The sequence below is a fragment of the Arthrobotrys flagrans genome (assembly GCF_004000055.1).
Source record: "Arthrobotrys flagrans strain CBS H-5679 chromosome Unknown unitig_8, whole genome shotgun sequence".
In the NCBI taxonomy this organism is placed as follows: domain Eukaryota; kingdom Fungi; phylum Ascomycota; class Orbiliomycetes; order Orbiliales; family Orbiliaceae; genus Arthrobotrys; species Arthrobotrys flagrans.
In genome coordinates this window covers 3427422-3449811 of record NW_027137553.1, presented here as the reverse complement: position 1 = coordinate 3449811, position 22390 = coordinate 3427422, and the positions used below count along the sequence as shown (strand labels likewise).

At 46.0% G+C, this 22390-nt stretch overlaps 9 protein-coding genes across 9 annotated transcripts; 4 read left to right on the top strand and 5 right to left on the bottom strand.

Moving 5' to 3' along the window:
- Positions 1–3495: 3495 nt before the first annotated feature.
- DFL_007482 (uncharacterized protein) lies at positions 3496–4021 on the bottom strand (the record flags this gene model as incomplete). The annotated part of the gene is made up of 2 exons (XM_067637071.1): positions 3496–3558; positions 3788–4021. The coding sequence occupies 2 exons, from the start codon at positions 4019–4021 to the stop codon at positions 3496–3498; spliced, it is 297 nt and encodes a 98-aa protein (XP_067488624.1).
- A 568-nt stretch (positions 4022–4589) lies between these two features.
- On the top strand, positions 4590–4995 carry DFL_007481 (uncharacterized protein; the record flags this gene model as incomplete). The annotated part of the gene is made up of 3 exons (XM_067637070.1): positions 4590–4592; positions 4654–4707; positions 4804–4995. 3 exons carry the CDS (start codon positions 4590–4592, stop codon positions 4993–4995), a joined length of 249 nt encoding a protein of 82 aa, XP_067488623.1.
- Positions 4996–5880: 885 nt separating this feature from the next.
- On the top strand, positions 5881–9046 carry DFL_007480 (uncharacterized protein; the record flags this gene model as incomplete). The annotated part of the gene is made up of 6 exons (XM_067637069.1): positions 5881–5961; positions 6060–6104; positions 6160–6238; positions 6293–8248; positions 8314–8506; positions 8566–9046. The coding sequence occupies 6 exons, from the start codon at positions 5881–5883 to the stop codon at positions 9044–9046; spliced, it is 2835 nt and encodes a 944-aa protein (XP_067488622.1).
- Positions 9047–9714: 668 nt separating this feature from the next.
- Positions 9715–10964, bottom strand: DFL_007479 (uncharacterized protein; the record flags this gene model as incomplete). The annotated part of the gene is made up of 2 exons (XM_067637067.1): positions 9715–10589; positions 10667–10964. 2 exons carry the CDS (start codon positions 10962–10964, stop codon positions 9715–9717), a joined length of 1173 nt encoding a protein of 390 aa, XP_067488621.1.
- A 494-nt stretch (positions 10965–11458) lies between these two features.
- Positions 11459–13740, top strand: DFL_007478 (uncharacterized protein; the record flags this gene model as incomplete). The annotated part of the gene is made up of 5 exons (XM_067637066.1): positions 11459–11557; positions 11640–11853; positions 11933–12015; positions 12106–12235; positions 12308–13740. The coding sequence occupies 5 exons, from the start codon at positions 11459–11461 to the stop codon at positions 13738–13740; spliced, it is 1959 nt and encodes a 652-aa protein (XP_067488620.1).
- A 276-nt stretch (positions 13741–14016) lies between these two features.
- On the bottom strand, positions 14017–14979 carry DFL_007477 (uncharacterized protein; the record flags this gene model as incomplete). The annotated part of the gene is made up of 1 exon (XM_067637065.1): positions 14017–14979. One exon carries the CDS (start codon positions 14977–14979, stop codon positions 14017–14019), a length of 963 nt encoding a protein of 320 aa, XP_067488619.1.
- A 455-nt stretch (positions 14980–15434) lies between these two features.
- Positions 15435–16163, bottom strand: DFL_007476 (uncharacterized protein; the record flags this gene model as incomplete). The annotated part of the gene is made up of 1 exon (XM_067637064.1): positions 15435–16163. One exon carries the CDS (start codon positions 16161–16163, stop codon positions 15435–15437), a length of 729 nt encoding a protein of 242 aa, XP_067488618.1.
- Positions 16164–18995: 2832 nt separating this feature from the next.
- Positions 18996–20363, top strand: DFL_007475 (uncharacterized protein; the record flags this gene model as incomplete). Its single annotated transcript, XM_067637063.1, has 1 exon — positions 18996–20363. One exon carries the CDS (start codon positions 18996–18998, stop codon positions 20361–20363), a length of 1368 nt encoding a protein of 455 aa, XP_067488617.1.
- Positions 20364–20615: 252 nt separating this feature from the next.
- Positions 20616–22210, bottom strand: DFL_007474 (uncharacterized protein; the record flags this gene model as incomplete). Its single annotated transcript, XM_067637062.1, has 2 exons — positions 20616–20687; positions 20765–22210. The coding sequence occupies 2 exons, from the start codon at positions 22208–22210 to the stop codon at positions 20616–20618; spliced, it is 1518 nt and encodes a 505-aa protein (XP_067488616.1).
- Positions 22211–22390: the final 180 nt, after the last annotated feature.

Here is a 22390-nt window from a genome sequence, read left to right as displayed (position 1 = left end):
AGGTTCTTGAGTCTTTCTAGCATCGGCATGTCTGTTTTTCCCTCTAAAACTGGTTTCTATTTTATTTTTTATTCTTACTTTTTTCTTCACTTTTCGGATCATGATACCTGTGCGCTGCACTGTTGGATAACTTATACCCGCGTTCAAATTGTTTTTAATGATGTTGATTAGTTTCCTTTATTTTCCCCTCTAACAACTGCACACACACTTTCCTTACAATTTTTTTATTCAGCATTTTCACTTTTGGCATAAGGCTCTCTAGCGTTTTTATTTGATTTTTTATATGTATTGGGGCAATAGGTTTACTACAAGCGTTTGCTTTCAAATTCTTCCTTACACTGTACTGCACTTTTCGTTCTGGGCCTCGTGGCTACTTGTCCTTTTTTCCCTCCTCCTACTTGGATAATTTTTTGTGACCTGCCTGGTCAACCCTTTTTTTTTCCCTTGACGATGAAATTCCATTCCTAACGAGCTGGTACAAGACCACAATCTCCACTTTTCTGCGGGAATACACCCAATTCTTCCTCCTTCAAGTCCTAAAAGTTTTCTGCCGCATTGTGTAGTGCATTTTATTTTACTTTTTTTTTTTTTTTTTGGCGTGGGTTTTTTGTCGAAGGTCTGCCTGTGCACGGGGTCACTAAAATGGTGTTTTACCCGTCCAATCATCGAAGGGATGGTAGACACGAATACGATCGTGAAATACAAATCTAGCTTATGCTTTTTTCTTTTGGAAAGTGAAAGTTACAACTTAACTCCTTTGATGCCTATCCTTCTTTTCATATTTTTATTTTTCCGCTATCACATGCATAACTTTTTCCAAAAACACAGCAAAAATAAACATCCAAAAAAGAATTCAAAAGAAAGGACGTATTAAGGTTCAATGCAGGTTGATAAGAAAAGGTGAATCCTATAAAATATGGGGTAATATCGATAAATAACAAAAAGGCGGAGACCCCGTGCCTAATCATGGAATAAGTCAAGTGTAGTAAGGCAAAAAAAGTGGAATATAAAAAGGTAGTTTGTAGTGAGTACTAGGCGGGGGAGCTCAACGAATCGATCAAATGAGAGATGACTGAGCTGGCCATGCATGCAAGGGAAACCGCGAAAATACCCGATCGTTAATACCCAGCTGAGATCATTAGGGAGAGGAGAAAAATATGTACACATGTAAGTAGATTTCACTGTGAACCGGGAGGTACTGTGATTATTATTATTTTTTGTTCTCGTGGAATATTCTATATACTATTGGTTTGTATATATGCAGGAGAAAAGAAAACAGGCCTGGGATTAATTTTCATGCGAGTGCGATCCTTTTGGCCATTCGGGTGATGGATCCTGGGATATATGTACATATATTGGAATGTGATTTGTGGAGTAGACGACGGGTGTGGTTGTACGAATGTTATTCGTCTACGGGGCCGGCCTGCCTAATATCAACATAAGGATTTGGAAAACATGCAAGGGAAGAAGTGGTTCCAAGAAGACGACGTATGTAGGCCGGTGCATGATAGGAAACCTTGAGGTTTGTGATCTCGTGTGGGACGATATATGAACCGACCCTCGTATCTGTATCTGTACCTGTGGGATGTAGGAACCTTGCATTAATTAGGACAGATTTTGGCTAGGTCTGGGTCACGAGGCCATGGGAGGGAGTTATGCATCTACGGCGTTTTATGGTAGACAGAGTTCCGGAATATGCAGACAGGATAAAAACCGCTGTCACTGATCCTATTGGGAGAGAAGGCGGGAAAGCTGGCTAGCTGGCTAGCTGGGTAGGTCTGTCGTCTTTTGGGACGTCGGCGTTTTGTTTCACTGGAACGTAGGGGTGGTCTGGCAAGTGCTATGATCTTGATCTAGCTCAGAACTCGAGAACTATACGTGTGAGAAACCGGTGCCCGGCTCCCAGCATAGGCAGCATCCATGGTACAAACAATTCCACAGATCCCTAGACGTCTAGATATCGCCACTAGTTGGAACCGTCAAGCAACCCCCACTGTGTAACAAGAGCCCAGACGATGTTCGAAATTATAGACTTTTGTTTGAAATACCACACCGTCTAGCGGGTAGATCGGGAGATCTTTAAGTATCTTCATGGTGTACAAAAAGACCATTGGAATGGGAAGCCGAAGAATAATTTGTCTCCACTACAAAGAACTTCAATTTGGGTACTGAAGAGGGAAGAATTATAATCGAAATCTATAAGACGGAAAGATGGGATCCTGGCTTGATATTATAAAATGAGGCACCTCTTCATGGTCTCGTTCTATATGGTAATACTGGCCGGCATCGCGACATGCCTCCCTACGGGGTACTATAGCGCAGACTCAGCTGGAAACCATATTGGTATGGAATCCCCTCTCTGCCTAAAAGAAGGCCGCGTATTAGACTCCCAAGTTGACCTGGACTAGACATCCGAGACTTCAAATCCCCAAACGCCCAATATCCGCCCGCTCAACTCTTGAAAACCGTGTAAATAAATGCACAAACCTTGGAAGTTAGTTCTTGCACGTATATTCTCCCCTACATCACGACAAAAGATAACTAGAATGATGATATATCCGGATGCCAGACAGCTGCACGGGAGGGAATGCCTGCGGATCAGCTAGTGACGGGTGTAGGTGTGCAGTCGTTAGAACGGGTTCAAGTCTAGGGCTGGACCTTTTAGCGGCCTCGGGGGGCTTATCCGGCGCAGCGATTTCTGAGATGGGCGTTTGTTTGTATCTTCCAGCGAATTGATAGACTTGGGATTTTGTTGGTCTCGAGGCCAGAAATTAGCTGGATCAGCAAGTAGTTTAGCAGACCAAGGTTGGAAAATGGTTTGAGGGGGACCGAAGCTTTATCTAGTTGCATTCAGGGCGACATTAGTCAGCCCAAGTGCTGGTTCATGAACCCCCAAGGCTGTATATTAGGGGTCAAGATCTAATTCGGTTAAACGGCTCTCGAGACTCAAATCGTGAGAGGATTCTTAACTCAATTGGGTTTGTATTGGCAAGTGGAATCTCGAACAGCAGGGCAACCTAGCTTGTCATCATCAGAATCGGCTAGGTATCAATGGTTTTTTACGTTACGTACATACAATAAAAGGAGGGAGGATTCCACCGTGTGTATAACAACCATCAAGATCTTCAGCGACGGGGAATCGGAGAAGTAGAGAGGAAGGAAGAAAAAAGGAAAACATTGTTCATTCGGTGGGAAAGGGAGGCATCGAGCATTTGGAGGGAAAGCCATTATTATGAGAGACCAGAAAAAGATCAAAGTGATCCGAAGGAGGAAAAAAAAAGAGACGACGAGAAGGGAAACTCCGAGGAACACCAGTAAAAGAAGAAACAAGATGTGATAAAAATCGGATCCCTCGATTTGACTTTTATTGATTTTAAAGAGGCAGATTCTCTGGCCGTTTGTTCCGATCAACAGGCAATCATCCTCTCATAGGGGAGAGGGGACTGGGTTGCGATAACGAAAGGGGTCCAGATATAGGACGCTAGGAGATCGTGTCTACCAAGAGCCTCCAATTTGTTCTTGATGAACTTCGAGAGTATCTCCATCTTGCATGTCGAGCTAGGGATGAGTTAGCCTTGACCTTCCTAAATCGCACTGCCATAGCTACACATAGCCACCTAGCTAACCAAGTACCTAGGTGGCATGCTAAGCAAACTGGCATGGCTCTAGCACCACCAGCCGGAAAAGCTATTTAGGTGCATCTATCGAGCCGCACACTTGCATATTGCATGGACATGAAGTCGCGAGCTTAAAAGCAGGGGTGGCAAATCACAGAGAAGAAACTTACAGTATCGGGCGTATCGCCTGGCTGCACTCTGGATCCATCGAACAGGAACCGAACTGTGGTAGGAGACTTCCCCTGGCGTTCGCAAAACGCGTCCATCAGCTTCTTCAGCTGCGTGGATCTCTTGATCTTAAAAAAGACCTCGTTGTTGTTGTCCGTAACCTTGATGTTAAGGTGTTCACTTGCACCCTCAGATGGTCCCTCGTTCTTCTGTGGTGGAGGAGAAGAGTCCGACATGCTGTTCTTTCGTCTAGAGGACTTAGAAGTGGGGACGGTGAGGAGGAGATGAGAAGGCTGCAGAGTTTTCTCAACGGTTTAGCTGGCCGAATCAATGGTGGAGAACAAGATGCTCCTGTTTGTGAGAATGGAATGTGAAAAGGAGACGAAGAAGCCAAAAAGCTCTAGACAGATATATTATATAAGGGGGCTCTTGGAAGGATCTAGAAGACTCAATGACTAAAGAAGCACGGTCTTGCGGGTAGTAATTGGGGGTGGGGGGAAGAGGAGGAGGAGGACGTTTGATTAGGTAGCGGTGTGGAGGGGAGAATGGAAGTGAGAAGCTGGGAGACGTGATAGTCAATCTGCGCAGCTTTGCTGAGGTTCTGGTCACGTGATCGTAATTATGTCAGAATCTTCCCACGACAGCGGGCATCTGGGCCCTTTCATACAGCCTGTGTCATCGTCCCTGCAGGGGACAGTTTGCCCATTCCTGCGGGTATCCTTGGACTAGTTTTATTTTACGATATAATTACAACATCAATACAACTGGGCCGCGGATATTGCCCATAATATAGATATAGACACTATGGTATGTACTATATATGATAGCATAAGATAGAGATAGACTAACAGTCGGCTGTTGCTGGCAGGGAATCTCAGTCGAGGAAGCTGTCAAGCAGGACCCGCCCTGCCACTCCAAAGCAGTATGTATCTCTATATACCTGTTCATGCCCGTTAAAACTATGGGTACTGAGGGTTTATTGTATTGTCTGTGTAATAATGTGTTTATCTGGGTATAGTGTGAGATTCAGGACTGCATCCAGAAGAACGGCTATAATGAAGCCAAGTGCCAGGACCAGATCGATGCCCTCTACGCCTGCTGTGAATTGTTCTACAAACGGCAGGGCAGAGATGCACGTACTGTTTCCTGTCCAAAACCGAACCTGCTGGACCTAAAGATCAAGCAGAGGAAGGAAGAGAAGGAAAAATGAAGCAATGGACTGTTATATCACGAGCCAAAGAGGCGATGAAGCCTATATGCATATATCTTACGTTATCCATGATGGTCATCTCAACTTCACCTGGTCGTCGTCTGAGGTTACGTCCAGTCCGGTTGTTTCCCAGGCCATGCATTCTTTTTGATATTTTAAGTATTAAAAGAGAGTAGTAGTAATGTGAGAGTATTTCGCGTCCACCATGTATCCGATCTCGACCTCCACTAACAATCGCGAGAATTGTCGTCAGGGCGAGCAGAAGGGCAAAGGCGTGTGATTTTGATTCTAAGGTTCACCTGGAGCACGCAAAGAAACGATGCCAGAGCTGAAAAGTTCCAGTCGTTTGAACAAACATTGAAGCGTATATTATATAAACTTGTCGTTTGAACCGAGACTCTAAAAGGTGCCTATATGACATTGATGAAGAAAGAAAAAGAAGAAGAGAAAACAAGACAAGCGAAGAAATTTTATACGCCAAAGAGGACCCCTGTTCGTTCTTCCATCTTTTGTGTTTGATGTTTGTGGGGTGCAACACATCTCGCTCGCCGCTTCGAAATTTCCACAAACGTCGTCATGTAAACATCCTCCTTCTCATCCCATCAACATCCATCATCACTTTAACAATCCATTATCACCAGCATCACTGTCTTCTCCATAGATAGACGGACGGCTACCACGGTATACATAGTCGATTCTGCCTGTTCCTCGTCTTTCTAGCGTATATCACCATCAAACCCCTAATCCTTTCTGTGTATCTAAAACAACCGCCAGCGCCTAATCGACTACCTCCAAACCGCCTCACCTGACCGCGACTCCATACTCCTGATCTCCAATCCGCGAATCACGCGTCGATTCAACCACCTACACCCCACTTGCTGCAATATGAGTCCAGCACTATTTTCGCCGACAAAGTTTCCGCCGAAAAAGGCGCGATATCCTGTCAAGACAGTTTCACGAAACCAGGTACACCTTACAAAACAAAACACAAAAAAACTCGACTCTGGGACGACATATTGTCGATATCTGGAACAACAGCTGATTCTGATGGACTTTTTCTCTAGCAATTCTCGAGGGAGAACTCGCTATTAATGTCTGACGACGATTACGTGTGTGCGACGACTCCCAACTTTCATAGTCCCATACTAACTGACACTCTTGCAGGACCAGAAGGAATCGATAGCAGGGAGTGATATATTCGGACCAGACGATTCTAGAGTGATAGTTCCTTACGGTGGTGCAGGTTGGATCTCCACTGTTTCGCCAATCCAGCTTATTTGTACTGACTCGCAATTAGAATCCGGCTATGGCGACTCCCTGTACATCGGTGAAGAGGACGAGGACTACGAAGAAGATGTCGCCATCGACGAAGAACAGCTAGGCCCCGAAGTTGACAGCTTCGCACGATATGTCGACCTATACCGGCGGAAGCCCGGCGACGACGGTAGGGAGTGTGCTTTAGAGCTTATCGATGGGTTCCTTAAGGATACAGAAGAACATTTCCACCAAGCCCAAGGACGAGCGAACCAATACTCTGGTGAAGATGACGATGCTATTATGGAAATAATGACGGAGACGGCTTTCTATAAAATGGAGTACGAAACATGGGATCTTGTCTCTCGGCTACTACCTGAACGGGGTGTCGAATACACGCACTCTCTGCGAACTGTTTCCGAGTACGAAAGCAACGAGGTCCTACGACGACAACTCTTGGACGAGTCACCAACATTCCGGGAACTGAATATAATCAGAGATTGGCTCAGGGCAATTGCCCCCTACCCCGAAATCCCAAACGAAGACGTAGAGGACGACGAGGTTATGGGTTCTGGGCATATGTACACTCTGAATGCTCTCAAGCAGTACAAGAGGGATAATATGGATCCTGAAGAATTCGTCTCAAAGGGACCAAACGCGCGATTTGAGTATCCTGAGCGAGGCATACCATCAGCAGAAGACAAGTCCCAGCTTATCAGCACTGAATTGGACCCCGATGGTCCCATTCGCCAAGAGAGAGGTGTTGCAGAGGGAGATAATTACTACGATACGACATTTTATAAAATATTATGGGGTTTCATCCGCAGAGGAGATTTCGCAGGGGCCGCTGAATGGTGCAGGAAGTGTGATCAAGCTTGGAGGGCACCTGTTGTCCTCGGCGGCAGGGATGCTGTTGACTGGCTCGTTGATGAGGAGGTGGCTGACGATGAGATGTACGATGCGTCGCCCGAACAAGGTCCCAGTGGCAACCGTCGGAGGCAACTATGGAGACGTGCGTGCTACGCGCTGGCGAAACGGGGTAGCAAGCGACCCGGCGAACTCTGGGAAAGAGCTGCCTACGGTTTACTGGCTGGTGATATCGACTCAGCTATCCCTGCTTGCGAGAACTGGCACGATCACGTCTACGCCCAAATCAACGCATTTATAGAAGCAGAATACGAAAATTTCCTTCGTAGAGAAGGACGAGTTTCGGCCCAGGTGCTTAAGCTTCCTGCCCCCGATGCTTTGGAAACCTTGGGTACTAGGAACGTTGTGGCAAAGATCGTCGACAGTCTTTCCCGTCCGAATGATTTCAGGTTTTCCGCATCGCCGCAAAATACCGCTTTGCGGGCGGTGCAAGGAGCTATCATTTCGAATCGGATACCGAAACTTGTTAACATTTTCGCCTTTCAACTGAGAGAGTTCCGAAGAAACCCAGGATACGAGCCCGAGAAGGACACGAATACCCCGGTGGACTGCACCGATTGGAAACTATTGCGAATAGTGACACATCTTATTATTCTCTTGCAGCACTTGGGTCAATGGCCTGAGTCCGGCCCTGATGCTGATGCTGCGCAGGAGGTAGTTTCTGGGTACATTCGCATGTTGGCAGCGGCTGAAAAGTATGGAATCATTCCCTTGTATGCTTCTAGGCTGTCGCGAGACCGATGTGTGGAAGTTATGGGTGAGGTGCTTATGCACATCACCGAGGAGCCCACCCGTGAAGACATAATCCGGTCTTTCCGATCTTACGAACTTGACACACAAGCTACGCTGAAGCGAACAATGGAGAATGCCTTCATCCAAACCGAGGTATTCTACAAACATGAGGAACTTCCGATACAGATCCTCTCCGAGTTCTCAATTCCCCAGCAAGATCGCCGGAAGGTGCAACCAGAGGATGAGAAGCTCATCAGGACGGCGGAATGGATGATTCACCTAGATGAGATGAAAGAAGATTTGATCCATGCTGGAGTGATGATGTTCAAGCGATTCTACCGTACGTCTCTTTAGCGAGGTGACCGTTTTAGACTTTGGTTTGCTGACCGATTTTTTCTCTGTTAGTAACTGGCCGTTTGGATGCCGCCCGAGCTCTTGCAGAGCGGATCCCCAGCAGCTATATAGTATCTAGCGAAGAGGAAGAAAACGACGATCTCCCTGATGAATATCAGGGATTCGCTTCGGTTTATATTGAATACGAATTTCTGATTGAAGGATTGGATGCTCTGGACGAGTGGAATAGGTTACTTGCAGCAGGGTGAGTTTATGGTCACAATATTTCCTTATAGCTCTATTAACGTATGATCCTTTTTATAGAACCGCTACAAAACGTGAAGGCGGCGTAGCTGCTCTTCGACGTGGAAAGTTCAAGGATGAATTGCAGATTGCTTATGAGAATGCAGAATCCAAGCTTGGAGTGCTAGTTAATTCCTGGCTCGTCCAATCTCAGCACCATGCAGATGCAGAGCAAGTAAAGCACATCCGAAACACCTATGTTCCAGATATCACTATTGCCCTGCACAACATCCACCTTGCAGCCGGCCTCAACCTTAACAAAAGTTATTACTCGAAATGCCTTGATCTTGCAGTTCTCGTGGCGAAACCTAGTAGTGGCGTCGCGGAAACATTTATCGCAACAGGCAGGATGGCGAAGTATGTGGATGAACTGGCGAATGTGAGCTTATTGTGTTTGCAGGCTGCGAAGGGCGCCAGTTTGGAACCGACATTAGTCAAGCCTGGGCAAGAGTCGAAAGTTTCAATCTGGAACGTGAAGCCCAGCGTTACTCCGGCGAAGTAGGCGGCGAGGTATCAAAGAAGATATACAGCCTTTCTTTTTCTATGCTTGGATTGTCGGGGCTGTTTTTACCATAGCGGATTTAATGTTTCTTTTCTTTTTATTAAGCTACTTACTTTCTCCAAACATAAATGTACTATATGGCTAGCCGTCTTTTACTTTTCTTTCCCTTCCCGTCTCTTTTTTTAAGGGCCAACCCGCATTTTATACGGTCGACGCTCTCGAGCCAGCGGTATTTTTTCTTTTTTTAATCCACGCCTCTGCTCTTGTACCAAAGTGACGAACAAACCTTTCTAACGGTTAATGAGATTCATTTGATATGCGCTATCTTCTGTACTTAAATTTCCTTTAGTAGTATTTCATGATCATTCGTATCCGAGGAAAGAAGAAAGAGATGGAGAAACGATCGAGCTCTATGTAATTAAAACGTCCACGGTTCACTCAATAAACGCGTATCCCAGTCGTTAAGGAGAAAGAGAGAGAGAGAAAGGACAAAAAGGAAAGTTTCCCGTATGCAAATCCCCAATAAAAAATAATGATGGCGAAAAAAAAAGAAGTCTTGGGTCGAGTTCCAAGACTCTGCCCCGGTCTACATCCATATTCCACTCCATTCCAAAATATATCCTCACTCCCATTCAATACACCTCGATATCCCCCAGAGGTGCCACCGACTACACAACCTCAAAAAGATACTCCACAAATGGCGTGTACTCACTCCCACCCATCGTTCCCGCCGCCAATTCCGCCACATTCGCATCATCCTTCCTCACAATCTTCCCCTTCTTATCTCTCCCATACGCATTCCCTCCCAAATGCGCATACTGTGTCTCCAAACTATCCTTCACCTTCCCAATCGCTTTGCCCTTCCCCACCCAACACGCAGCCACAAAGTCCAACGGTAAACCATACCGCAGCACGCTCTCCACGAACACTCTCAAAGTCTTAACATGCACCCATGCGGCCGCAAGTTCGCTATAACCCGTTCTAGCGAGCCGTAGTGTCTCCCCCCATAACTTTTCGGCTTGTTGTTCTACGGATTTGGTCTCTGCCTGTTCCTCGTCGTTTGCGTTTTCGTTGTATGTTACATCTCGGGGTATGTATCTATGTTCACGAGCCTTATGTGACAACTCCGCCGCGTGTTTTTTGAACACTACAACCCCGAATAGCGCAAATTCCGGATCTTCGGAGATTTTAAAGACGGATCTGGGAACGATCATTGGACTTAATGTCTCATAGGTTGTTAAAAACTCCTTTTCGTTGGGTCTGGGGACAGCGATTAGTGCCGTGGTAAGGTATTCTGAGTTTAGGAAGTGGGAGGGTTTTAGGATCGGTGCTAGAGAGCGGGTGGAGAGGTTGCCTTGTTGTCTGCGCTGTAGGGTTTGGAGGTTTGATTTTACGGATTGGTAGTTGGAGTATTTGGATTTAATGTCTTCGTCGAGAGATTGGATTTCGGCTTTGAGGATCGAAACTATGTCTGGGATGGGACGTTCGACGCGGTATCTTACTTTGTTCCAGGTGAAGGATTGGAGGTAGCTTTGGAAGGGTTCTGGGGGTAATACTAGTATCAGTCTTTGCCCTATATCATTATAATTGTATAGTAAGGAGAGGATATGGAAGACGGACTCTCATTAACCAACTTGTTCCCCGAAATCTGAATTTCATCCCCGTCAAAGATGGACTTTAGCACGTCCGAAGCTTTCGTCATAGCAGCCTCAGTAGCAGCATCAAGCTTGGCCAGCTCATCAGCCTGTAAAACCAGGGTATCCAGCGTCCCGATTTTAAAGTCTGGGATGTTAAACGGCAATAGATTCGTCTCCGAGGAGGTTTTATGAGAATTTATGGCGTCGAAAGCATCATCTTTGTGACCCGTTTTGACGATAGATGTCGGTAGCGAGACAAGGAGGTAGGATGGGGAGCTCATTTTGGAGAGGTGAGAAGCTCGACGACGACGGACGCGCAGGAGCTGCGGGATGCTGGTTCGTATTCGGGAGAGGAGGGCGGCGCGAGGAAGATGCTCTTGATAGCGATGGAGGAGGCGGTGGTGGTGAGAGGGAGGATGAGGATGTCGGTGTGGTGGGTCGGGTCCGCGGGGTACTATCGAGGCATACGGCGGACACTTTCTTCCTTCTTCTCCTTTCTTAGTGGAGAAGGGATATGCTTTGTGAGCGTGGGAGTGAGGTTGGCTTCTTATATATCCTCCGTGTTCGAGATGGTTGTTTCTGGTGTTTTGGTGTTTAAGTTGGAGGTTGACTTATGGCAGACGGGAAGGAGGTGGTTATCAATGATGTCGTCGGGTCTTGGCCGGGGTTCTCTCGCCCAAACAACATCCCGCATTCATTCATTCTTCACCTCACCTCACCTCACCTCACTCTACCTACGTACCTGGGTACTCATATAGGTAAAGTATCATCAACAATGGTTCGTGGCAGCCTCATTGGCCGGCCTGTCCGCGTCAGGCTATTCAATGTTTGCGCCCAGTGTTCCTACCGACATGGACTCGTCCGACGTTTAACAGTAAGTGGTGTTTTTTTTCACTATCCAATGATATATGCATACAACGGCCGGGATGAAGCTAATATGGGGAGCGGGGGAGTAGACAGACGGTCGCACTAGAGTATCCAATATCTGGCTACCAATTCCAAAGATTAAGCCGAATCCCAAGGAAGAAGTCCAGGAAGACGTTCACGCGCTGCTAGTCAAAGCAGGATACATCCGAAATGCATATCCGGGTATATTTCACATGCTACCATTGGGGCTCAGGGTGCAAGACAAGATCGAGAAGTTGATCGATAAGAATATGAGGGCTATTGGTACGATATCCGAATTTTATATCGTTCCATTACTCATATATATCACCAGAAAACTAATATCATGGGATGACTTAAAAAGGCGCCTCGAAAACCGCCCTACCGTCTATATCCGCCCATTCGTTATGGCAGAAAACAGGAAGAGCTGACAAGATGGGTAAAGAGGTAACACTACACCTTTTCACTATTTTTCTAAACGCCTATCTGTTGATGAGAACTAAAGACTCACATTATAGTAATTAACCCTGGTTACAGCTCTTCCAATTTAAAGACAGACATGGAACAAACTACCTACTTGGACCGACCCATGAGGAGGAGATCACTTCTCTAGTCTCATCAACAGTTTCTTCTTATAAGCAATTACCATTGCGTGTATACCAAATAAGTATGAACAGGCCCAAATTTGATTATATCATTAATTGGACCGTGTTCATCTAACTAACATGCTACTGTCTAGCTCGAAAATACCGTGACGAACGTCGTCCCCGCGCTGGTCTCCTTCGTGGCCGCGAGTTCGTCATGAAAGATCTATATACCTTCGACTACTCCTCCGAAGGTGCGCTGAACACCTACAATGACGTAGTTGGCGCTTATCGATCAATCTTCAATGAGCTCGGCCTTCCTTACCTCGTCGCAGAGGCGGATAGCGGTAATATGGGTGGGAATCTATCTCATGAATATCATTACGAGTGCAATACAGGCGAAGACACGGTCCTCAGTTGTTCTGGGAAAGAAGGAAAGAGTGAAGCGTGCGGGTATACTGCCAACATGGAGTGTGTGGAGCCCATACCGGTTCGCAAAGAGAATTGGGAGACGAAGCAGACGAAGGTTTGGTATGGGGTTAGTAAGGACAGAAAGGTGCTTGTGAAGGCTTACTATCCTGGTTATGTCAAACAAACATCAGCCGAAGGTGCTGAAGGGGAATGGTACAAGAGGGAGGTCAATCCGCGGGTTATTCAGAGTGTGGTCGGCGAGGAAGGCGGTGGTCTGGAGGCTGGGATGGAAGAGGCTAGTGCCTTAAACGCATGGGAGGACAACTTTACATCATTCAACGACACACTCGATACCACGACCGGACAGATAAAAGAGGGAGAATCATACAGCAGAATCGTCAAGATCTATGACGGCCACATTCTCGATGGCGACGGTGGATCAAAGTTTTCGACTTTCTCCGAACACGAAGAGGACTTTGGCGCCGAATCACAGAGCATGATCAAGCAGTTTTACGCCGATAAGAAGATTCCAACTGTGGTCAGGACCAGTGTGGACGGCAAAGAAGGAGAAGACGACAAAACGCCAATCTTCTTGTGTAAGCCGATAACTGGGGACATCTGCCCTAAATGCGAGGATAGCAAATTGGTGGCGACGAAAACAACAGAGTTGGGTCATACGTTTTTCTTGGGAACGAGATATTCGGATCCAATGAAGGCTTATGTGGGCGTTGTGGGTGAAGATGGTGTGCAAAGCCAGGCCCGTTTGCAGATGGGATGCTATGGTATTGGAGTTACCAGGCTCGTTGCCGCCATTGCTGAATTGTTGAGAGATGAGAAGGGATTGTGCTGGCCCAAAGTGGTTGCCCCATACAGTGTGGCCGTGGTTTACACGGGCAAGAAAGGTGGAGACGATATGAGTGGTACGGCTGAGGAAGTGTATGATTCGATCGTGCAAGGCAATCGATGGTTGGAGGATGACATTCTCTTGGATGATAGAGATGAATCGGTAGCGAGGAAAATGAAGGAGGCTGACATGATTGGATATAGCACCGTAGTGGTGATTGGGAACAAGTACGAAGAAGATAAATTGATTGAAGTACAGGAGAGAAGGACAGGGAGAAAGCATATGGTCACGATGGATGAACTGTCCCAAAAGTTGGACGACATCCTCGACTAAGCCTTCGCTCTCAGCAGATACCGTACCTGTCTATGTACATACACACACTCGAAATACAATCCAAGAGTTGTGAGTCCGCTAGCTTTTGGTTTTTTCAGAGTCTGCAATACATGAGCAGCTATTTTGAGAAGAGTTGAAGCAAACCCAAGAACGCCAGTCCCAGCCCATCCTATGTACAATGATACGCGCTCTTCGGCGTATGTAAACGTATTTATTTTGAACTGAATTCATAATTTATGAATTCGCTATCGAATTTGGTTTGTGAGAAAGTGGCGTTTAGACCTCTGCACTTCCGCCCCTCTGCTTCGCCGCCAAAGCCCATCTCCTCATCCCTTCTTCGTACGCAGTCCACATAACCGCACTGCTTAAAGCCTTCCTCCCCATCCTCAAGCCCAGCCCATCAAAGAGTGCCATAAACCCTTCTTCACTGATGACTTTCCTCCCCGCAACCCACAGATTCGTATAAGTTTCCGGGAAAAGTTGTATCCTCGTCTTCAGTGCATCGAACGGATTTGTCGCTGCGGTTGCCAAGACACCAGCAGTAAGTCCGGACGACAAGTTTACCAAAGTCGCAGACTGTTCATGATCAACCACACCGACTCTTTCGCCTGAACTGTATAATCTCCTGAATACGCCCTTCGACGCCTCGTAAAAACTGACATATACACCAGCGTACGGCCCATCTCGTATCGCAGTCGCCCCAAACCCAGAGAAGAACCCTCGTACTCCTTCCTTTGCGAATATATCTCTGCAAGCATGAGGTATGGAATTGTAAGAGTAGAATGTAGATTCGTAGCGAACTTTGATGATAGTAATCGGCATCATGACGAATCCAGCAAAGACACGAGCCGCCGAGCCAGTCAATAAGTTCGTAACAGTCGATGGTTCCGTCAATGTCGAGTTATGGACGGTTTTTCGAAAGATATTGAGGGTAGCGAAGTAAAGTCCACTCCCGACCCCCGTGCGAATAGCAGAAGGTATCGAACCTCGCCATAGTGCCGATATGGAATTCGGTCCGGAGAGGATAGTGCGAATTGTGGGGATTAATCTTGCATCATGCGACTGTTGGACCCGGGTTTTGAGCAAATCGGCTGGCTGCAGGACTATTGCAGAGACGATACCACCGGCGAGTCCCGAGGAAAAATGTTTGAGGTTGTTGGTGAGGGTTAGAGTACTGGTAGCCGTCGAGGTGGCGGGGCCATTGGAATTGGCTTCGCGCAGGGACGGAGACGCAGGCATATCCTTTAGCTTCGATTGGGCCGTGGCCGTGGGAGAGCCAACAGGCTTGCGGCAGCGGTGGGACCGGGTTCAATTCAAGTTGAATATTTGAAGCTCGATGGCAGGTGCATCTTGATGTTAAAGTTCTGAAAGCGCTTTCATAGACGCCGGGAGATGCAAGCCATCGGGGTCAAATTTGAGATCCGGCTTCATCCGCTGAGTTAACCTCTAAAGACTTTTTTGTTCATTCGATGTCATCGATTCGTTCTTGGTCTCATGCTCAAAGCAGGCATATTTTCCAGCTCTGTGGTATTCTGTGCTACCAACGCAAAACTAACACTGTCCGGTGACAAATCAATGTAAAGGAGATGAAAGGATCCCATGAAGACAGCCAACTGAATAAAACGATGAACACCAATATGCAATATGAAAAGTTGCCAAAGTATGTTACAGTGCCAGCATTGCATTATTATCCACTATCCTCGATCTCGGAACCAGAATCGCCCTTTCACCCTCAAGTCATCGACCCCGTTTGACAACAGCTCGATCTTAGACTCTGAACACTCCTGAATGCCCGGTACTTTATACACATGGTCTGCCAGAAGCCGTATCATTCCTCTCAGCGTAATCGTTCCCAATTTCGGCGTATTATCTAGCATCCATGTAGTCATCGATATCCCGACACCGAAATGCCTCATTTCCCTCAGGACAATGAATTTGATGCCTGAAATTGAGGGTTGATAGAACTCAATCGGCTCTTTCGCAATATCGTCCATGTCGCTTTGAGCAAAAGTGTAGTCATCCAGTATCGGATGACTGGGTTCCCAGAGTTCCAACCCCCATAAAGCTCTATCCTCTTTCTCGTGGCGACTGTCATCATGGCGGTCAATCGATTTCTTAAACTGCACTGAAACAATTTCTTGATTGTGGTGTGTGATCTGAAGGATAGAAGTGTGTCGTAGAAGTACCGATTTAAAGATCCGATGTACTCGCGGATCGCTGTCGCTGCTAAGCCGCTTCGCTTTAGCGTGTGGAGCCAACAGGATCTGCCGCCAGAAAGTGCAGACATCCATGCACGCGACGTGGGTTCTCCATGAGACATGTGAGGAGATCTCGATGTATACGTCATATGGGAGATCTAGGATATGACAGCGAGTTCCCGATTTGCGGCTATTGAGGTTTGAAAGTGGAACGTCGCTCGTCATTGTATCGAAAAGCACACGGCTTTTGCAATAAATGCCAGAGCCAGAACAAGTGAATTTGGGGATTTTGAAGTCAAGTAAAGAAGTTAAAAAAGACGAACGCGTAGCGCGCCTAGAGATGTCAGATCTATGAAATTAATAAAAGAGCACAAACTAGCAATCGCTTTGCTGGTGCATAACATTGGACAAGTGCTGGTTGTTCGGCAACACAAATTCCACGTATAATACCACAAAATCTCGACTTCAAGAGGTATCACGATGCGTAACGCTGTTGTCGATATCTCGATTTTAAAAAATACCAGACACTTCAATAAAATACAAAAAATTCAAATTACCCCTCCTACTGGGCTGCCGTTTTCCCCGGTACGGCCCGATCAAATAATTTGCAAAAACTCGACTGCTTCCCATAATAGTAAACGTTCCACGCTACCATAGGAATCAACGCCAAGATCATCGCCCCCCAAATCCCAAGGACCCATTGAGTTATCGCGTGTTTTCCAAAGATAGCGCTAGCGCCCAAGAGGAATGATATACCACCAAAATACTTTAAAAGTCGAGGTGCGTTTAAGGTGTTGTTGATGATGAAGGTACTAAGGATGCCTGTGAGAACCCCTTACAGAATGTGGTATATGAATAACAGGTAGTTTTCGAGGCCAACGGCTTCTTTTCTTGTACCGAACTGCAAAGTAGTCCATGGGGCCGGTGCTGGCGCAAAGAATCCTGGTTTAAGAGTGGCGTTATTAGTTTAGAATATAGTGGTTTTACGATTGACATACTCGTGAAATGTGTCATATCGTCCTAGCGTTTCCTCGTAAAATGTATTAATTTTGTTGGAATTCTGTAACGAGCCAGTATCGCTAGAGATATCGTGGGATGATGATCGGTTCGTCGCTGGAACCCGTGATTTGAGAACGATTCTAGCGGCTTTTGTAAAATTATGGAATGGGTTGAGAGGGTAAAGAAAGTTTTATCATATATATACCTAAGTAGTTACCGATATCTACGGCATCGCTGGGCTTTAAGATTTTAGAAAAATGGCGCGTATCACAATTGTTCGAGATTTTAGCTGCATCGCATGTGGGAAAAGTCCCCAGAAGCTAAATTGTCCCGTCCGAACGCAATATATTTTGATTAGGGAATTAGTTGAATGCAACTGATAATATTAGTTTGCGGTAGGTGTCTGGGACGATGGATAAATTTACCCGACCGCACATAGCTAGAAGTGACTATCGTGAATCAAGGGCCAACTGCAACTACATTTAGTTATTTCCGCGCGGTTTATACGAATATACCGACTACAAAATAAAGCACGCTAACAATTTATTAATTGGCATATTGATATATAGCTTGTGTTTGTCAAAATCTAGCACAAACGGAACAACTTCGACCCTTCGATATTAACCTTCCAGAGACTTCAAGCTGCACTCCAAAGGGAGCCCCGGAGAGAAATGTGAGCTAACTTTAGAACATAAAAAAGTTTAAACACTAAATTTACTACGTAAAATTCCTACTGGATAAAAACATTTCATTTGTAAATTGTTAAGCGTTTGGGTCTTTGGGGTGAAATTTTTATGTTGCCGTCTCCTATTCATATGCAAGCTGAAAATCGTGTGGCCAAGCTTTGGCTGAAGTTGCGAGCTCGACCTCAACCTAGCTTCTCTAATTTTAGACACCGAATTAGCATTCGAGCCAGTATATGAGCTAATATTGTAATAATAACTGAATGCTATGGAAATATCATTCTCTGAGTAGTCATGCAAAGATTCGTATCGATTCTATAACATTATAGTCGGTGATAATTAGTTTAGAGGGTGGCCATATGAATATCGACCATTATCAACTTTTATAATGGTTATAGAATTGCGAACCGAGTCTGGCTCGGAGCTATACAGATAAATGATTACAGTGCAGTATGCAGAAGCAAACAAGGGCTTCGGTTATTCCAGGTTAGGTCAGTCTCACCCACTGGGCCCACAGCTGTGCGAAGGAAAACTTTATCTTGGCTGCGAGCCAAGCCAGGGCACCTCGATATCGGTTGGCCCGTCGCATGTCATCCCAGACCCCTGCAGTTAGCTGCCAGCTACCATTGCGCCGTGGTGTGACGAAATTACTAATATATAGAGCGCAGATGTTCTTCTTTTCGAGAAATTTACGAGACCAAACCAGTTTGGAGTCATGCCTGCTAAACCGAAAAGCTATTTCATTGGAATGCTGTTTACAACGCCATATAGATCTGGAAGAACCGAGGACTTAAGTGGTCCACTCCGCACAGTTCTAGACATCTAGTCAATTTAATTGTCGATCTGGTACTCCTCAGTCGCAATCAATACGATGGGATCGAAGTTTATCCTGCTAACAAGCTGTGCGCTTGTTATATTCTTTGGTTTATTGTATTTTATATCAAAATTCCAGCAGATTTGGCAAAGTATCAAGGCTACTCGAATGATATGGCGGAATACTTACCCATCCATCGAGGAGCTTCATGCTCTCTTCAACCGCGGCGATATCATGCTTGCATCCGTCCTTATAGCCTCGAACCTCCAACTTTCCCATCCTGAAATGTCGAAAACTATCAAAGCCCACAGTACTTATAAAACAGATCCTTGGCGTCGAATTATCCGTACCATGACCTTTATGTTCATCATCATAAGGTCTAACAGTACAGAAAGAAAACAGATTATAGAATGGCTTCAGAAATTACATCGCGGGATCCCACTTTTTAATTTCGAGAATAATATTCTAGTATTCGCGACCTTTGCATATGGACTAGCGAAGAGTCACCAATATCTAGGATCTGTCACCTCCTTGGAGATCGAAGGTATTGTTAAGGGTGTCATGAGCATGGCAGACAAATTAGATCCTAAGGATCTTGGACGAAAAGTGCCAAACACTATGGCAGAAATTGAGGAGTACCTACGAAATGAGCTTCCGTTCGACACCCAGATACTCGAGAGAATTAAAACGGAAAGCAACGAGTTGGGTAGTATGTGGATCGAAATGCAAAAGCAAGGCTTCACCAAATTCTTAATGAGGCCTCGAACCTCGATTTCACTGATACTTCTCATGGAATTTGTTCAACGGCTGTCAAACAACGTCTTAGCGGAGGCCCCTCCTTACGGGATTTTCGAATCTGCGTTCTGGTGGTGTATAAGAAATGTTCAATGCCTTTTTTCATACTTTCACTATAGCATTTGTCCACAGATACTCACTTTCGACGGCACTCTAAACCTTCTCGTCTCCGGAAATCCTCGTATGGCTAGCGTTCCTCTCGACCTTTACCACGAGATATTTGGCAGTAAAGTTGTCCCGCCAATCAGCCTCCCGGGAGGATCCCTTAGGCGATTCTCAGATATGGAAGCTCATTTACCCCGAATGGCAATCGACCAACGACCTATGCCCATAGTACTTGGGTTCAGCGAGGAGCTAAAGGAGCTTATCAAATGCTCTTACTACCGCGGAAAACTTTCGTCCGGTCCCGGACACCTACCACGACATCTCGGTGTAATTATGGATGGGAATCGTCGATATTCTCGAGGAAGAGGGTTAGGAAGTGTCCTAGCCGGTCACCAAGTTGGTGCCCACAAGTTGCTTCAGGTTATCTCGTGGACTTTCAGTTCCGGTGTCCGGAATTTGACAGTATGGGCATTATCCGATGACAACCTAAAACGAGGACCTCAAGAGCTTAACCCGTTATTTTCTATGATGGCCGATTATATCCATGAGATGATGATGGGGGATGCTCCGTTCTCTGTCCCGGATGTTCGGTTCAGAGTTATTGGTGATAGATCTATTCTTCCCGACTACTTGAACGATATGATAATTAAAGCCGAAACCGCTACTGCAGAAAATTCAAAATTCAACTTACAAATTGCAATAGGATATGGTGGGCGCTCTGAGGTTACAAGAGCAACAAAGATGGCAGTAAGCAAAATGGTAAAAGAAGGATTTTCACTAGAGGAAGCTATTGAAAAGGTCGGGGAGGAAGATATCTCTCACCAAACATATTCAGCACAGCTAGGGCTACCGCAAATCGATGCGATATTAAGGACAAGCGGCGAGAATAGATTGAGTGGATTTGCATTGTGGGAATCGCATCATGCTGAGTTTGCAATCGTGGAGGAGAACTGGCCCGCGCTGAGGCAGTCGACGTTCTTGAGGAGCTTGCTCGATTTATCGAAGCGGAACCGACGCTTTGGTGCATAATTCCGTTTGTTGTATTTAATCAAGTCCTTTACTTGGAGCATACTACTTTGGTTTTATTGGCGTTCTTTGTAACTACCATAGCCGCTTAAGTATACATATTTTCTAATGCAATTAGATTCTCACAGCGGTCTTTAGACTTAGTTTTCCACGGCTGAAAACTGGTCTGAAACGTATTTGTATATACAATATATTAAACTATAATACTATGTACTGGTATCTCTTGTTACATACAAAGTTCATGACCTAATCACTCTACAGGCATTGGAAGTAGTAAGGGTTGAGAGAAGAGCAGGCGGTAGCTGGAGCAGCACAGTTTGTTGGCCCCTATACATTAGATGAAAGTCAGCAAGACTATTAAAAAGAGTTATGGTGAACCGGTTATGTCAGATTTCAGCACTTACAGTCCAGCCAGAACCGCCACATTGACCATAAATACTCTGTCCGGATCCTGTCGGTGCAGCGGTAGTGGTAGGAGGTTTAGTCGTCGTGACGGCTGTAGTTTGAGCGGTCGTCGCAATTGGTGTAGTAGACTTGGTAGTTGTGGTTGTCGACTTGGTGGTAGTGACGGCAGTAGTGGAACCAGGAGTAGAGCCGCCCGAGATGAGGGAGTTGGCCCAGTCCTCAATGTTCTTGTAACCATTCCCATCTATATCCTGCATAGAATCGGCCTTGTTTGGGTCAGTACCCATGCGGATTTCAGCATCATCCGGGATACCGTCGCCGTCAGTGTCGACCCATCTGGTACCGCCGTTCAAATTGGAGGGGTTGTAGTTCATTGGGGAGGCCTTCTCGTCGCTGATGAGCTGACCGCTCTTTCCCCACGATTGAACCTCTTGCACAAGCCTCTTGTCGGTTGCATCGCGGACCTTGGAGCACCCGACGTTTGCAAGGACGTAGTTAAGAGCGTTCGGCGCACTCATAAGGTTGGCTGGGCCAGGGTAGTTAAATTTTGCGCCAACGATGACCATGCCGCCATAGTTGGAGGATGCAGGTCCAAGGATTGTTCCGTCAAGAGCGCCATTCTTATTGGGGTCGTAATAATTATCTTGTACATATCCCTGGAAATTTGCATTCCCTCTAGTAAATACCGTAACTGAGGTATTTGGACCACTTATGAAGTAGTTATTGATGATATTGCACCGAGACTGGCCGTCAGAGTCTCCAGCAATGTAGCCGCCGCCACCACCCCAATTGTAGACAACATTATTTGTGAAGTCGTTGACACCTTTGACCTTCGGGTTACGGGTCTTATTGTCAATGTATAGATTGCGGAAAAGCGAGACGCCACCATCGGTTTGCATTAGGCCTCCGCACGAATGAGTTTCCAAACCTTGCGCTATAATCGAATCTTGAATGGTGATATTATTGACATCTCCATTGATAGAGAATGTTTCGTCACGGCCCCACGAAACACTGACATGATCAAAAATCATAGTGTCACCGTCCGCGATAGTAATGGCATCCTTGCCAGAGTCTCCTACTTTACCCATACGGATCCGGATATATCGAACAATTGAGTTATGTGCATTCGAGAAGGACCATCCATTGCCATATGTAGCAATACCGTCTCCTGGTGCTGTTTGTCCAAGAATTGTTACACGGGCAGAGACAACAATTCTAGAATCGATATTGATTGTACCGCCAATTGCGAAGGTAACAATGCGATCTGGCTTTGAGACAGCATCGCGCAAGGATCCGGCCCCCGAGTCGTTGAGATTGGTAACGAGATAGTGGGTGCCAGCGCGCCCACCAGTCGCCTCCTTCCCGAAGCCTTCTGCACCAGGGAAGGCTGGAATAGCTATGGCCGTTCCCGCTAATGCTGCGAGGGCTATTGCGGCCTTCTTCATTTTGAAATATTCTAGTCGCAAAATTAAGGAGCGGACAAAAAAGCGTAAGAATTCCGTGCGTATGCGTTCCCGGATGGAAGCTATTCGATTTCAAACTTTGACCCTATACTTGCTAAAATCCGTTACTACAATTTGGGAAACGGATTTCTTATATGAAAAGAATAAATTTGATCCCAGGTT